General features: G+C 36.8%; 1 protein-coding gene across 1 annotated transcript; it reads left to right on the top strand.

Annotated features, from left to right (window-relative positions):
• Positions 1-252: 252 nt before the first annotated feature.
• On the top strand, positions 253-882 carry LOC131641358 (auxin-responsive protein SAUR78-like). Its single transcript, XM_058911663.1, has one exon. It carries the CDS (start codon positions 298-300, stop codon positions 688-690), a length of 393 nt encoding a protein of 130 aa, XP_058767646.1. The 5' UTR covers positions 253-297; the 3' UTR covers positions 691-882.
• The last annotated feature ends 14,032 nt before the right edge of the window (positions 883-14,914 follow it).

Genomic DNA, 14,914 nt, shown 5'->3' with positions numbered 1-14,914 from the left:
TTTATTAACTTAATAAAAAAACTTCCAAAAGAGCTCGAAAGACACCTAATAATAACAGAGAGAAAATAATAGAAGTTGACAAAGCAAAGAACGGTTCAAAATTCATACCCACCAAAGTCCAAACGCCAAAAAAAACTCAACTATCGTTTTGGCCACTTTCTTTTTCTTAATTAGATGCTTATTACCATTTTAACCTTCTCCCATCCTTTTATACCACCCAAAACCGAACCTTCCCTTCACCTTCTCACACACACAAGCACAACCATTATCCTTTCTTTTTCTCTTCACAATCCAAACATGACAAAAGTTGCAAAACTAACAAAAATCAAGTCAGTGCTGAAGAAATGGAACACCTTCGCCTATTACAACAACAAGCACAACCGCTCTGACATCAGAGCGGTTGTGAATGACGACGAGTCATGTGTGTTATCAGAACAAGGCCTTCGTCCCGTGTTTGTTGGAAAAACGAGGCGTAGGTACCTTGTTAACTCCGATGTTGTTGGACATCCGCTGTTTCAGGAGCTTGTGGACAGGTCTCGTGGCTCGGTCGAGGTAGATGATGATGATGATGATGATACCGTTAATGTGGCATGCGAGGTTGTCTTGTTTGAGCATATGTTGTGGATGATCGAGAATACTGATCCTCAACCGGAATCGTTGGATGAACTCGTTGATTATTACAGTTGCTAGCCGCGTTGTGGTTGCATTTGTTTGTAACAATTTTAAGGCAAACGGTCTTGCTTAAATGGTGATGATGGTAATATCATCCCGTATATATTTTTAATGCACGATTACTGATAGTCATTGATCATTGATTAAGTACTGTTTTGTGGTTTTACCATGATATTAATATATATATATATATATATATTTTACTTCTAAGTTGTACCAGAAAATAGTAGTATTGTGTTAGTTACTTAAAAACATTATATTTTTGCAATATAAACAAATTGTATTAGAGAGAGTGCATAATCCAACTCATTACAAAAGAAATGGTGCTATCCACCTGTTTAAAGGACAGACAAGTTAATACAGAGATGTACGGTTTTATATACTCTTTTAGATGATATTTTATTATTTGAGGGGATGTGTATTTGTCAATTTAATTTCTCATTGCATTTATATAGGGGTGAAAAATACTTCTGGAATCCCTAAAATATCCTTTAAATACGTATATTAGAAGACACCTTAATATTTCGAATGTGCATATTCGAAGGCACTCTTTTCACATTTTTAAATATTTTGGATATGCATATCTGAAAATACCATAAACCAATTTCGGATATGCATATCCGAAATGTGCTTTGAGTCTTTCATTTTTTAAAAACAAAAAAACTACATTGTTACAATCAGAGGATCGTAGCAACTAAAATTAATACCTCCTATTGTCCGACAAAATGTAACAGAAAAAAAATACGTAGACTAGAATAAAATATCGATATCATAATATAGAAAGTTGTTCGGATAAGTGCAAAATGTCGAAATATTACAACACCGAAAAAAGTCATAAATAAAACATAGGCTACTACTACTACTACTGAGTATGCCTAACGTGAACTCCCTGCGACCTCCTCTACTGCCTATACGCTGTCGTACCAAACGCCTCACTGACAATCCTCTACACTATGGCAACCGCCTCTGGACCGTCCTCCTCAATGAACCCTATGTCCAATGCCTACTGCCCAATCAGCTGTATCCGTTGGCATATCGGCATGAGATTAGTGGCATGGTCATCCTCGGCCTACTGGTTGTCCAAGAGCTCCTGGTGCGCTGGCCTAGGTGGATGCCCAAGAGCATCGAGTATCATGATAGGATGTGACAGCTGATAAAACCATGTCAGGTATCCATCTACATAGTGCCAGCTCCTGGTGGCCCGTGTACGCCGATACTCCTCTAACACCAAATAATGCGCCCAATCCTGAAAGATAGCTGTGAGATCTCGGCGGGTGATGGCATCGGGAGCATCCTCAAATGAAGATTTTGATATCATCTGCACACGTCCAAACTGTCTCATGCACCGCTCTGGCAGATATCTGACCATGGTGTTGGCCCCACATGCCAACCATCCGAAACATAATGCGATGCGGTCTAATGGGACAACATCACCGTAATCACTGAAGGGCATCCAGTTGATGTCATTGTGAGCAGTACGATTGAGGTATACACGATATGGCCTCACTCAGCCTGTGGTTTAAATAGATCAAATATTTTCCGTGAATGGTTCACTGATTTTATTGGCAACCGTTCATGTCAGAACAAAAAAAAACTAGAATGTTAGTTGTTGTTGGATCCTAGATAAACCATTTAAATTCAACTATTTATAAGTAAACCGTTTAAATTAAAATGTGCAATAAAAAATAACCTCACCGTCCCAAATATGTCGAGCGGCATGGTCATGATAGTATATCAAGACAAATGTGTCTGAAGGCCCTCCTGGGTACCCGCCTTCCTGTGCGTCTTGAGCATCATCCTGAGCATCCTCTTCGTGCTCAGGGTGAACCTCAGGTACCTCCTCCTCCTCAGGTACCACATCCTCCTCCTCCTCCCAACTAACCTTACGAGAGGAAGATGCCCGAGACACCTGACTCCTCGGTGCAGATGAGGATCTTGCAGGCGCCTCATCTATTTGGACTTGGACTCAGACTCGACCCCATCCTCGAGTCACTCCTTGCTGTGCAGCTCTCTCACGCAAAGCTGAGGTTGTCAGTGTCTGTCTCCCCTGTCTAAGTCGATCGGTCGGTGCTTGGTTGTCATCCATTTTCCTGAAAAAATGCCACTAATAAGAGTATGAAACAGATTTGAAAGGAAAAAAATAACTCAGAGCATATTTTAGAAGTGCGTATCCGAAACTAGTCAGAGGTGATTTTTGATATGCACTTTCGAACTTACTTGAGAACAACCATTTTTGACAGACTTCCATTTCTTGCCCTAACTCATCCAAAATCCAATTTTTTCCATCTAAACACTATCCTTGATGTACAATAACTTCAACCTACAACATTATCCTAATTTCTAATAGCCTTAATAACATTAAGCATAAAGTGGAAAGTTGTGGAAACTTACAAATTTTTGAAGCTTTGATTAGAACTTGAATGGAACTTTAAGCCTTTATGAATGCTAGAATAAAAGTTATAGAGTAGAAATGCTTTGAATGGAACTTGGTACAAATGGGTTTGAAGTGAAAATTTTGTATTTGAAGAGAATGCAAACAGTGGGGGTGGCTGTTTACGTTTTGTGAAAAACCCCAAAATATTTCGGATATGCATATCCGAAGACACCTTTTAAAAAAAACAGGGTTACTTCGGATTTGCATATGCGAAGTCACCCTTTTTAAAAAATGTGTCTTCGGATATGCATATCCGAAGTATAGGGATATATTAGGGTTTTCACCGCAGGTCTGTGAGTATGTATATGGGTGCAATGAGAATTTCCCTTACAATAATGGCAGTTATGTTTGTTGAGAAAGTAATTCTTTATGTCAAACTTATGTTGTGTGTTGAAATTTTAAGAAGTCGAAATGTCGAAGCAGTGTTTTGACAGAATTTTGCTTAGCATTATTTTGCTTGCTTTAGTTAGTTAGTTGGAGACTGATTACTGAACAAGAAACTTCACCCTTTAAATAAAGAGGTATCTGTTGAAGTGTAATTGTACATTTAGTATCATTGGACCTTGTGTGTTTAGGCTTCAGTTAGTTTAGCCCAATATGGATTTGTATATATACTGCATTTACTTTGTAATTATTAGCAGCGTGAGAATATAGTAGAATCATTCTTGTAACCGTTTTTCGATTTAGCAAAAGTTAGTTACACTTTCTCTCTCTTTATTTTGTTCATCTTACTCCACTATGCATCAACAATTAATATCTAAAGCCCCGATTCGGATCCAGGGGAAGGGAAACACTAGTGTTCATAAGACGTGTGTGATTGATTTCGTTGTTCTTGAATTCACGTTGAATCCACGATCGAAATCATAGTGGAATCACATTTCTTGATTTCGAGGGATTGGGAAACACAAGTGTTCAGTGAGATCTGAGTGTTTTCTTGCACAATATTAAAGATGAACGGTGGAAACAGTGGTTTGAATACAAACCATCTGGTGTTAATGGATAGAATTGTAATCAGTGGATGATTCAGATGCGTGTGTTGTTTGGCACTTAAGATTTTCTTGATCTAGTCTACGATGGTTACACGCCGGTTGCTGTGGATGCAACGGAAGTTCAAAGAAACGCGCAACGAGAAACGAAGAAGAGGGATCAGAAAGCATTGTCCAACATCCATCTGTGCGTGGATGCAAATGTGTTTAAGAAGATCTCTGATTCGACGACGGCGAAGGCTACGTAGGACACACCGTTGCAGAGCTATGGAAGTGATGCATCAATGAAGAAGTTGAAATGTTTACGTAAGCAGTATGAGAATCTCAACATGAAGAACAATGAAAAGGTACCAGAGTACATCTCCTGAGTGATTCTGATCACTAAATAGATGAAAGCTTGTGGAGAAACGCTCTTAGAATAAGTGATAATTGAGAAGGTACTGAGACCACTTACTCCTTAGTTTGATTACATTGTTGTAGCTATTGAACATTTTAAGGATCTGAGCACCATGAGAATTGAAGAGCTACAAAGCAGTCTAGAAGCGCAAGAGTTATGTCTAACTAAGAGAACCTCTGAGAGAGAGGTAGAGCAGGCTCAGAAGGCGTCTTCTGGTAGGAAGAGTTAGTAGCCTTCTTGGTTAGAAGCCAAGAAGAGATATGGTGGTTCTCAAAAGTCAGAAGCGTCCAACTCTGATGAGAAGAAACATCAGAAGGGAAGGGAGAAGCCTAACAAGAAGAAAATTCAATGCTACTGGTGTAAGAATTTTGATCAATATGCTTCTGAGTGTTGGTCAAATAAAGGAAAGAAGTTAGAAGAAGCAAATATATCCAGAGAGTCTGATGATGAACCTCTGATATTGATGGCTTTTGACTATGATAATAGTGAATTGTCAAAATGATGGTATATGGATACTAGCTGCTCAAATCACATAACCTGAAACAATGGTTGATAGACTTTGACTTCAGAAAGAAGACAAAGATTAGATGTGATAATGATAAGTTCCTTAATGCCAAAGGAATAAGAAATGCTAGAATCAAAGTGAAGAATGATAAAATTGTTCTGATCAAAGATGTTTGGTATGTTCTTGGGATGAAGAGAAATTTAATGAGTTTAGGTCAACTAATTGAGAAAGGTTTCTTAATTACTATGAAGGAGAATCTCTTGAAGTTGTATGATTCCAATCAGAAGCTGATTATGCAATCTGAGCAGGAAAGCAACACAACATTCAAGGTGAATGTGGAGACAATTAAAAGTAAATGCCTTAGTGTAGAAAGCGTTGAAGGTGATAGTGAGATGTGGCATAAGAGATTGGGGCATATGAACTTCAGAAGCCTGGGGCATACGAGTTCTAAGAAGATGGTACATGGAATTCCAAAGATTGTGAAGCCTAAGAAGTCATGTGAGGTATGCATGAAAGGTAAGCAATATAGATTTCCATTTGTATAAAAAGTGGTTCAAAGAGCAAAGCATGTTTTAGGAGTTGTGCATTTTGATGTGTGTGGGCCATTCCCGGAACCATCAATTGGAGAAAACAAGTATTTTGTGTAATTTGTGGATGAGTTCACAAGAATGACATAGATAGCACTCATCAAGTTTAAGCATGAGGTGTTTAGGGAGTTTCAGAAATTCAAGGTGAAAGCAGAGAGAAAAAGTTGTCAGAAGCTGAAGATGCTCAGAACTGATGGTGGATGAGAGTATAACTCTACAAAGTTCAGACAGTTCTTTGAAAAAAATGGGGTTGAGCATGAAGTGACCGCTCCATATACTCCATAGCACAATGGTCTTTCTGAAAAAAGAAATCGTACTTTGCTTGATATAACGAGGAGCATGCTGAAGGAGAAGAAGCTACCCTATTCTTTGTGGGGAGAAGTTGTTTCCACTGCAACATATGTGCTCAACAGGTGTCTATCTAAGAAGCTGAAGGAAGTTGTTCCTTTTGAGATGTATAACAGAGATAAGCAAAGCGTGATTCATCTTAGGGTATTTGGTTATATATGTTATAAACATATTTCAGATGCTAAAAGAAAGAAGTTGGATGATAGAAGTCAAGTAATGTTACTGGTGGTGTACAACAATACACGAGCTTATAAAATTTATTGTTCGATCTCTAAGAAGGTGGAAATCAGAAGAGATGTCATAGCGAAAGATTCAGAAACTTGAGATTGGAACACGTCTAATTCTGCCTCTGGTGTTAGATGTACTTTTGAAGGAAGTTTGAAAGTTATTTCAGAAGATGAGTCAAAATCAAAAGATGAGTTGGATTCTGAAGGAGAACCAGAGTTTGAAGGCGACTCTGAAGGTGACTCTGATGCAAACTCTAGAAGTGATGCAGACTTTGGTGGTCAAAAATCTGGGGATCAAACTTCTGGAAGTAGTCATTCTTATAAAGGTAGTAATTCTGAAGGAGGTGTTTCTGGAGGAGGTCTGGAAGCTAACACTGTTCCAGGTTCTGTAGAATATTTAGAACAAGTTCAGAGACCATAAAGAATGAGACAGATACCTAGAAGGTTGATATAGTTTGACATGTTACGCGGTACTGAAATAGACTTTGAAGACGAAGTCATTCAATGTGCCATGTTAGTAGAATCTGAATCTGTGAGAACATAAGAAGCATTCAAGAAGAAAGTCTGGCTGAATGACATGAAAGAAGACCTTGAGGCTATAGAAAGAAACAAGACTTAGTAGTTGATTGAGCTTCCAAAAGAGAAGAAAGCCAATAACGTCAGATGGGTTTTCAAGCTAAAGTTGAAACCAGATGGATCAATTGGGAAACACAAAACGAGGTTAGTAGCTAGAGATTTTCTTCAAAATCCTTGGCTAGATTATTTTGAGGTGTTTGCACCTGTAGCTAGACATGAAACAATCAGGTTGGTGATCAATATAGACGCGAATAAGAATTGGTTTATGATACATCTGGACGTTTAACCTGAATTTTTGAACGGTCCTTTACAAGAATAAGTTTATGTGTCACAACCTCCTAGATTTGTTAAAAATAATCTGGAAGGGATGGTGTAGAAGTTGCATAAAGCTTTTTATGGACTGAAGCAAGCGTCCAGAGCTTGGAACTTGAAGATTAATTGGTTTTTTAAGAAGCATGGGTTTTAGAAATGGTGATGATGGAATATGGTGTTTGAGTTTAGTATACTTCTGGAGGCAATATGATTCTGGTGTGTCTTTATGTTGATGACATATTGTTGACAGGGAGCAGTTCTGATGAGATAGTCAAGTTCAAAAAGGTGTTGATGAATGAATTTGAGATGACTGACTTAGGAAAGTTGGTATACTTTTTAGGAATGTAGATTTTGTACCTGAGAAGGATATCATTCTGCATTAGCTGAAGTATGAACTTGAGCTTTTGAAGAGATATGAGTTGACAAATTGCAAGATTGCAATCACGCCTATTGAGACGAATCACAAGCTGAATTTTGACTCAGTTAATTTGGCCTAATATGAGTTTATATATATATATATATATATATATATATATATATATATATATATATATATATATATATATATATATATATATATATATATATATATATATATATATATATATATATATATATATATATCATTTACTTTGTAATTGTTAACAGCGTGAGAATATAGTAGAATCATTCTTATAATTGTTTTTTCGATTGAGTAAACGTTAGTTATATTTTTTTTTCTCTCTTCTTTCATCTTCCTATCGTTCATCTTTATTCAATTTATTCCGCTGTGCACCGTCAATAGTTAGGTAAAAATATTATTAATTTTTACTATAAAAGCACTACTGCTTACATAGGTCGTCTTAATATTTTGGAGGCCCTGTGTAGGTTAGTTATGGTTTAACCATGACAAAATAATTAGAGGCCCCTAATTAACCTCATTTTAGTAGTGGCTAATATTTATGAGGCCCTTTTTAGTTACAGTTTAATCATAAAAAATTTGAGGCCCTGTACGGTAGCCCGCTTTACACGCCCTCAAAGACAGCCCTGTATGAATACTTGATAGGTAGTTCACTCACTACATGTTATTAGACCATAACATATTATACAGTACTTTGATTCTTTGTTGCCTAACTTTTAATGCTAGATGAATCATCCTGAGTACTACGTGTTCTAAAATTTATAGCTTGGTGTAATTCACTACATTAATTTGCAATTTATTTATTGCTTATACGAAAAAGTCACTATTGTTGAGTCAGTTTACTGATACTAATGGAATAAACTACAACTCATGGCTTTTTCTTATTCTTTAGATCTTTCACTATGTTTATCTTTTTCACAACATAATACGTTTAAATAAGTTTTTAATCCCTATATAAATATGCAATCCTAAATTTTTAGTCTCTATAAAATTTTTCTTCGATAAATGATTTTTTTAAAATTTTTATGCATGTAATTTCAATCTCTGCTGTCAAACTAATGTGTATTTTAGAATGATTATTTTGCAAACATATTCATAATGTTTTAAAAAGTTTCTGGAAAAAAATAACTCAAAATTTAATTTTTAAGTTGAGATTTTCATTAATTTTATCATTATTTTTAAAATTTAAAAAAATCATATTTAATTCTTGTTTTAAAAATTATAAAATTTTATAAATAAATATTTTACAGTATTCTAAATATATATAAAAAAATTATTTAAACATTTAAAAGTTAAAAGATAATTAAACAATTTTTAAAATTTTAGAAAATATGCATAAAAATTTTAGAAAGACCATTCATTGAAAGAAAATTTTATAAGAACTAAAAATACAGGGTCGCATATTTATAGGGACTAAAAATTTATTTAACTTATAATAATATATTATAATTTTACTTGTTTTCTACATGTCACTCTTAAATTTTAAGTTAAAATTCATAATTAATATTTAAACTCAAATAACATTAATAATATAAAATCCAAGCATTCCTACTAACTTGCAGTTGGCAACCCTAAGAAATTTTTTAAAGTTGAAGTGGTTGCTGCTTGCTTCACAGAATTTAGTGACATCTAATTAAACCTAATTATTACACCAGCTACTACACTCAAGAAAAATGTTTGGTCAATTATGAAGCACTAGCACTCTTTTTGTTATGCCACGTAAAGTAATAGAAACTAGTATATATAAGAGTGTGTACATTAGACAGCTAGTGAAGTCAACAACTTTTAAGGAGACAGGAGCCACAAAGAAATGCTGTTGCTCCATATACTTTGAAGTTGTTGAGAATTGAGATGATTAATTATCATACAAGGCTTGGAATATAATGTAGAAAACAAGATGATGATTGGTTAGTTAGAGGTGCATTCGTTAATCCATATTTTAGAAGGATGCACGTCTCTTAAATTATATTATATAAATGTGTGTGTGTTGAAGTTTTTGTTTTTCTTGAACTTATGGATTTGAACAGAATTTAGCAGCCTGTCAGATTATATATTTTAATTTGAAAACATAGAAGAAACGGCACCAACCTTCAAGTAAATTTTGTACCGGACCTTCAATTATTAAGATATCAAAAGAAAAAAAAAAAGGAAAAAAAATGAAGGTAGAGATATAATTATTTTATTTGCAAATCATATTCAATACTCTCTTTCAAACATTCTCAAAAGCCTTACCATTTTCTTGAAAATTTGTGTTTTAACACACTATTAGTATACTTTTTCTACACCATTAACTTTGTTTTCGTCCAAAATCGTAGGTAACGTAACTTCATTTTTATGTGTAATGTGTTGGGAAAATAACAAATATAGATAAAAAATAAAAACACAATAACAATACAAAATATTAATGTGGAAATTTTAAATTCGAAAAATAACCACGGTCGTTGTCTAATGACAATTAGAGAATAACATTATGTGAAAATTGTTACAACATATAATATACTCTCAAATAACCCTGGTCCCTAGTATACTCACACCCTCAATCACAAATATTTAACTACATCTCACAACACTCTAATACAAGAGCAAAAGAGAAAAAGAAAGGCAAATACAAACTTATATATATAGCTTTGGACTCCCTCTTCCTTCACAAAACTAAGTAATGCGGGACTTCTTCAACATATATATTTTCAACCAAACCCAACAATCTCCACCTTTATTAAAAATTATACGTAAACTTTCATTGTCTTCACTGACAATCATACTCTACCATAAAGAGTATAGTCACTTGAAGCTTCACCACTCCAAGAAGTTTCACATTGTCTTCACTGACAATACTCTCTCCTAAAAAATATATTTCACTTGAAGATAAATCACTTCAAGACTTTCACATTGTCATCACCGACAATCATATACTTTATCATGAAGAATAAATTTCACTTGAAGTTGAACAACTCCAAGAATTTTCACTTGCCGAAAACCAGGTTGAAAACTTATGGTGTAACTTCCTTGTCGACAGGAAGCTATTCAACCACCGGCATAATCTTGCACCTTGTGTAATCTTGATTTTATCAATGCATCTTTGACCAGAACTTTCCATAATTCAAAAAATAATTCTTCCATCAATTTTCTATAACCCAAACTGCACACCGGAACTTGTGACTGCAGCTTAACAACTCTTTCACAACACTACCTTTATTTTCTGATGTGGAAGATGAGACAAACTACAACCACGGAGCTGTTGGCCGGAGATTTCGTTTGGAGGAAATATTCTTTGAAGGATTATGATTCGAAGAAAGATGGTTACTGATGACCATTTCTTATTAAAAATGGCTACTGATGGCCATGTTTCGAGAATGTTGTTTGAGTTAGAGTGAAGATGGTTATAATCGGAGCTAATTCGAAGTGAGTTATCTTTAAAGACTTAAACGTTTTGCGAAATACGTAAGGTACTGAGGCTTAGCGTGTTTTCGTGGCATTCTCGGTTCTGATCACGTTGCCACGCGTCGAAAGAGGATTCAGGCGGGAGGATTTGAATTTCGAAGTAGTCTGTGTAACCGCACAAGGACAGATGGCATCCCAGGGATTCTTGTGGGCAACGTGACATCAGATTAGTGTAGGACCGTTAGGGTCGAAATTAGTATAAATAAGGGTCTTAATGTTAGGATTCCGTGTGTTCATTTTGTACAAATCACTCACAAATCACTCAAGTATCAAGTGTTTAGAGAACGAGTTCGTTGAGAAATGTACGTATGACACCAACATCATTTTAAATACATTTGTATCTTTCTTTATTCAAGTATCTTTTCAATTCCTTTATCTTTTTCGTTTAACTTTCATTTCGAAGCACTTTACTTTTCTGCATTTTACATTCTTGCACGTTATATTTCTGCACTTTACATTCCTGCAATTTACACGCTTTTGTTTATGTTTTCTTTGTCGAAAGTCATATTAACATGTATAACAAGTGTTGTTTTTAAGTGAATATTCATACGATCACGTCACAAACAAGTTTTCTTGAAGTCAGAACAAACAAACATGAATCAAATCATATCGAAAGACAATTGTTTGACTATGTCCTAGGATCAATCTCGTCGATCCTGCGAGTAACCAAAGTATATTTTATAGTTTGGAGGACTAGCGGTTGTTTATCGGAAATCACCGTAAACAAATTGGCACACCCGGTGGGACCGTGTCAAACAGATTGTTATTAATTGATTGTTTTGTTTTGTCTAGAAAATATCAAGACCTTGTATGAACCTTAGGAACGGTAAATTAACCAACAGTGCACAACCGATTCCTAAACGAAGGTACAACAAGAAAATGGTCAATGCGGACAGTGGAGGGGGAGATCAAGATCCCCCACAGGGGTCAGGAACAGTAGCGGCAAATTCTACGCATGTTTCGACTTCTACTCAAGAGGTGCAAGATATACCGGTTTCGACAGGGTCTGGACCCATAAGTAGTTCCATTCCCAGGCTATACCCGAGAATACTTCAGGGACAACAGGGACTGTTCCAATCTCGAGTTCGACTACCGTGCCTCCACTCACAGGCGCAAACGAGATACCACTTTTCTCGACAAACGTTGCAAGTCAATTATTTACCCTAGGACCATCAACCACTTTCGAAGGTTGGAGACCCAACAACCCATATGGAATGTCATATTCATACATGGCAGGATTACGAGGAATAGGTCCTACATACACTACAACTAACCCAACAGCGTTTTCGCCTAATGTCGGTTCGATAGGTCGAAGCGCACAAAACACTGGTTTCTCTGCCCAAATACCTCCTTTAACCACTAGTAGTCAAGCGGAATTTCGACAAGAGATGGATGCAAGTAATCATGATATGTTAGGGGTCCTTGCTAAAGAACTGGGATCGATTTTTAATCCATTAGTAACAAACATTGCCAGGACTAACCAAGACAATGTGGAAACATATCAAAAAATATCGTCACAAATAGGGCGAATGGCGGATTTCTTAGGAGTCCCACAAAATAGGCGAAGAAACAACCAATCAACCTATCAAGAAGGGGACGCAGTTCTAGAACAAGTTCGAACCGCAGTACCGCCACCTAGGCCAACACCAGTCGAACGAAACCAAGTGGTAGATTTAGAAACTCAAAATCAGACGACTAACGTTGGTCGACAAGAAAATCCCCAGCAACAGCCTAGAGTAGTTGTAGTGGGAAGAGACGAACATCCTGACGAAGTTGTGCATAGGGTTAGGAGAGACAACTTGGCAACCGAAAACAATCTTACTGCCATGATAGAAAGAATAATGGCTAACAATGGCCTTAATACTGGACTTCGACGTCCAAACTATACGTCCCCCATACCCGAATACATTATGCAAACAGAATTACCAAGAGGTACCAATGTACCCAAATTTACGAAGTTTTCAGGGGACACTAGTGAATCAACGGTGGAACACATAGCCAGATATTTGACGGAAGCAGGGGATCTAGCAGGGAACAAGGATTTAGGAATTAAATACTTCCCTAGTTCGCTAACAAAAAATGCTTTTGTTTGGTTCACTACATTACCCCCAAATTCCATAGACGCATGGGCACACTTGGAGAGATTATTCCATGAACAATTCTATATGGGTCAAACTAAGATAAGTCTGAAAGAATTGGCTAGCATCAAGAGGAAGTTCACAGAGCCTATAGATGATTACTTAAACAAGTTCCATTTGATGAAATCAAGATGCTTCACGGTTGTCCCAGAACATGAATTAGTCGAAATGGCTGCAGGCGGTCTAGATTATTCAATCAGAAAGAAACTAGATACCCAATACTTAAGGGATATGGCCCAATTGGCAGACAGGGTTCGACAAGTTGAACGACTAAAAACAGAAAAGGCTAGGGCAAATAAAAGTTACAAGAAGGAGAGGGTAGCATATGTCGAGGCTGAAGACATTGACGGCGAATCTTTCGAAGATTCATACAGCGTGGAAGAGGTCGAAATAGATCTAGCTGAATTAAAAGAAGATTTCCTAAGAAAATCCAGTAGAAAACGATAAAAATGATAGATTTCCTAAGAAAACTTATACATTTGACGTCACTAAATGTGATGAAATATTTGACTTGTTAGTGAAAGATGGCCAGATGATAGTGCCTCCGAACTCCAAAATTCCTCCGTTAGAACAACGGAAGAAGCGAGGCTTTTGCAAATATCACGGTTTTTTAGGCCATAAAACCTCACAATGTTTTCTTTTCAGGGATCTAATTCAGAATGCTATCAAGGATGGACGTCTGAAATCCGCTGATAAAGCCAAGAATCATATGAAGGTTGACACAGACCCTTTGAATGTTGCTGACACTAACCTGTGTGAACCACTTGAAGTCAACATGGTAGAAGTATCTGAAATTGATGTTGCTGAATCGGAGATAATTTCAACTGGAAAGCAGGCTACTGAAAGCCTAATTGATAATACAGTCTTCAACACTGATGTTGAAGAATCCCTTGATGCAGAGATGACTGAAGATCTGAAAGGAAAAACTAGCGAGGCCACTGAAGACCTCAGGGCGAAACTTCAGCAGATACAGATTTCTGAAGCTCCTCCGACAGTTGTTAACATGGTCAATGTTAGGCGGCCTTTATCTAAAATAGAAGAACTAGAAAAATGGTTGATAAGGGAGAAAGGAAACATCGAAATCCCACCAAGAGGGGAGAGTATGAAAGATTATCTTTGGAATTGTCATGAGAAAAATGGTGGAAAAATGTTGATGTGCCCAAGGTGTTCAATTATGCTAAATCGAAGGGTTCAAGCTAATTTTGAGAGGGCCCTACGAGAAAGAATGGAGCAACCCTGGAGAGGAGGAAACCTATTGCTAAAGGTATACCCAAGAACTGAAGAAAGCTTAGTAGGATTCTTGGTCAGATGCCACAAAGAAAACACTGAGGTTGCATTGTGCCCCAGATGTGGAGCAGTCTATGACGAACTACTAGCACGATCATTTGAAAGGGTATATTTCTACATGGGTCGAGAAACTCAGGGACTTCATCCCAACATGTACGTGTTCGATAACTGGACCCCATCGAAGAGGCCTGACAGCCCACACCCTAGAGCTCGAAGGGTCACATTCAAAGTCCCTGCAGACATACCCAGGGATAGATGGATGCAAGCTGGTGCGAGAACCAACAAATGGCGAAGTTGGGACCAAGGGGGAAGAACTGCAATGGCATATAGGAAGCAATTTCAGACCTCAAATCGAGAGATGTACAAGTTGGAAAATTACAAAGGCAAAAATCCTATGTCTAGATCCCAATGGAGAAGGCACCAGAGGATGAAGAAGGCCCAAAGGGAATACAAACCAAGGGAGATTGGAGAGTCTAGTAGCAACCAAATCCCAACGCAGGGGGCAAGGAAAAATAAACCTCTAGTGGAACGCAAGTTGTTCGATTCTGAAAATGAGAAAGAAGAAGAAAAGATGCATTCCAGCCCTTGGAAAGAAAACGATAGG

This window comes from Vicia villosa, unplaced genomic scaffold (genome assembly GCF_029867415.1).
Source record: "Vicia villosa cultivar HV-30 ecotype Madison, WI unplaced genomic scaffold, Vvil1.0 ctg.003689F_1_1, whole genome shotgun sequence".
NCBI classification, from domain to species: Eukaryota; Viridiplantae; Streptophyta; class Magnoliopsida; order Fabales; family Fabaceae; genus Vicia; species Vicia villosa.
This window is presented reverse-complemented; position numbering and strand designations above follow the sequence as displayed.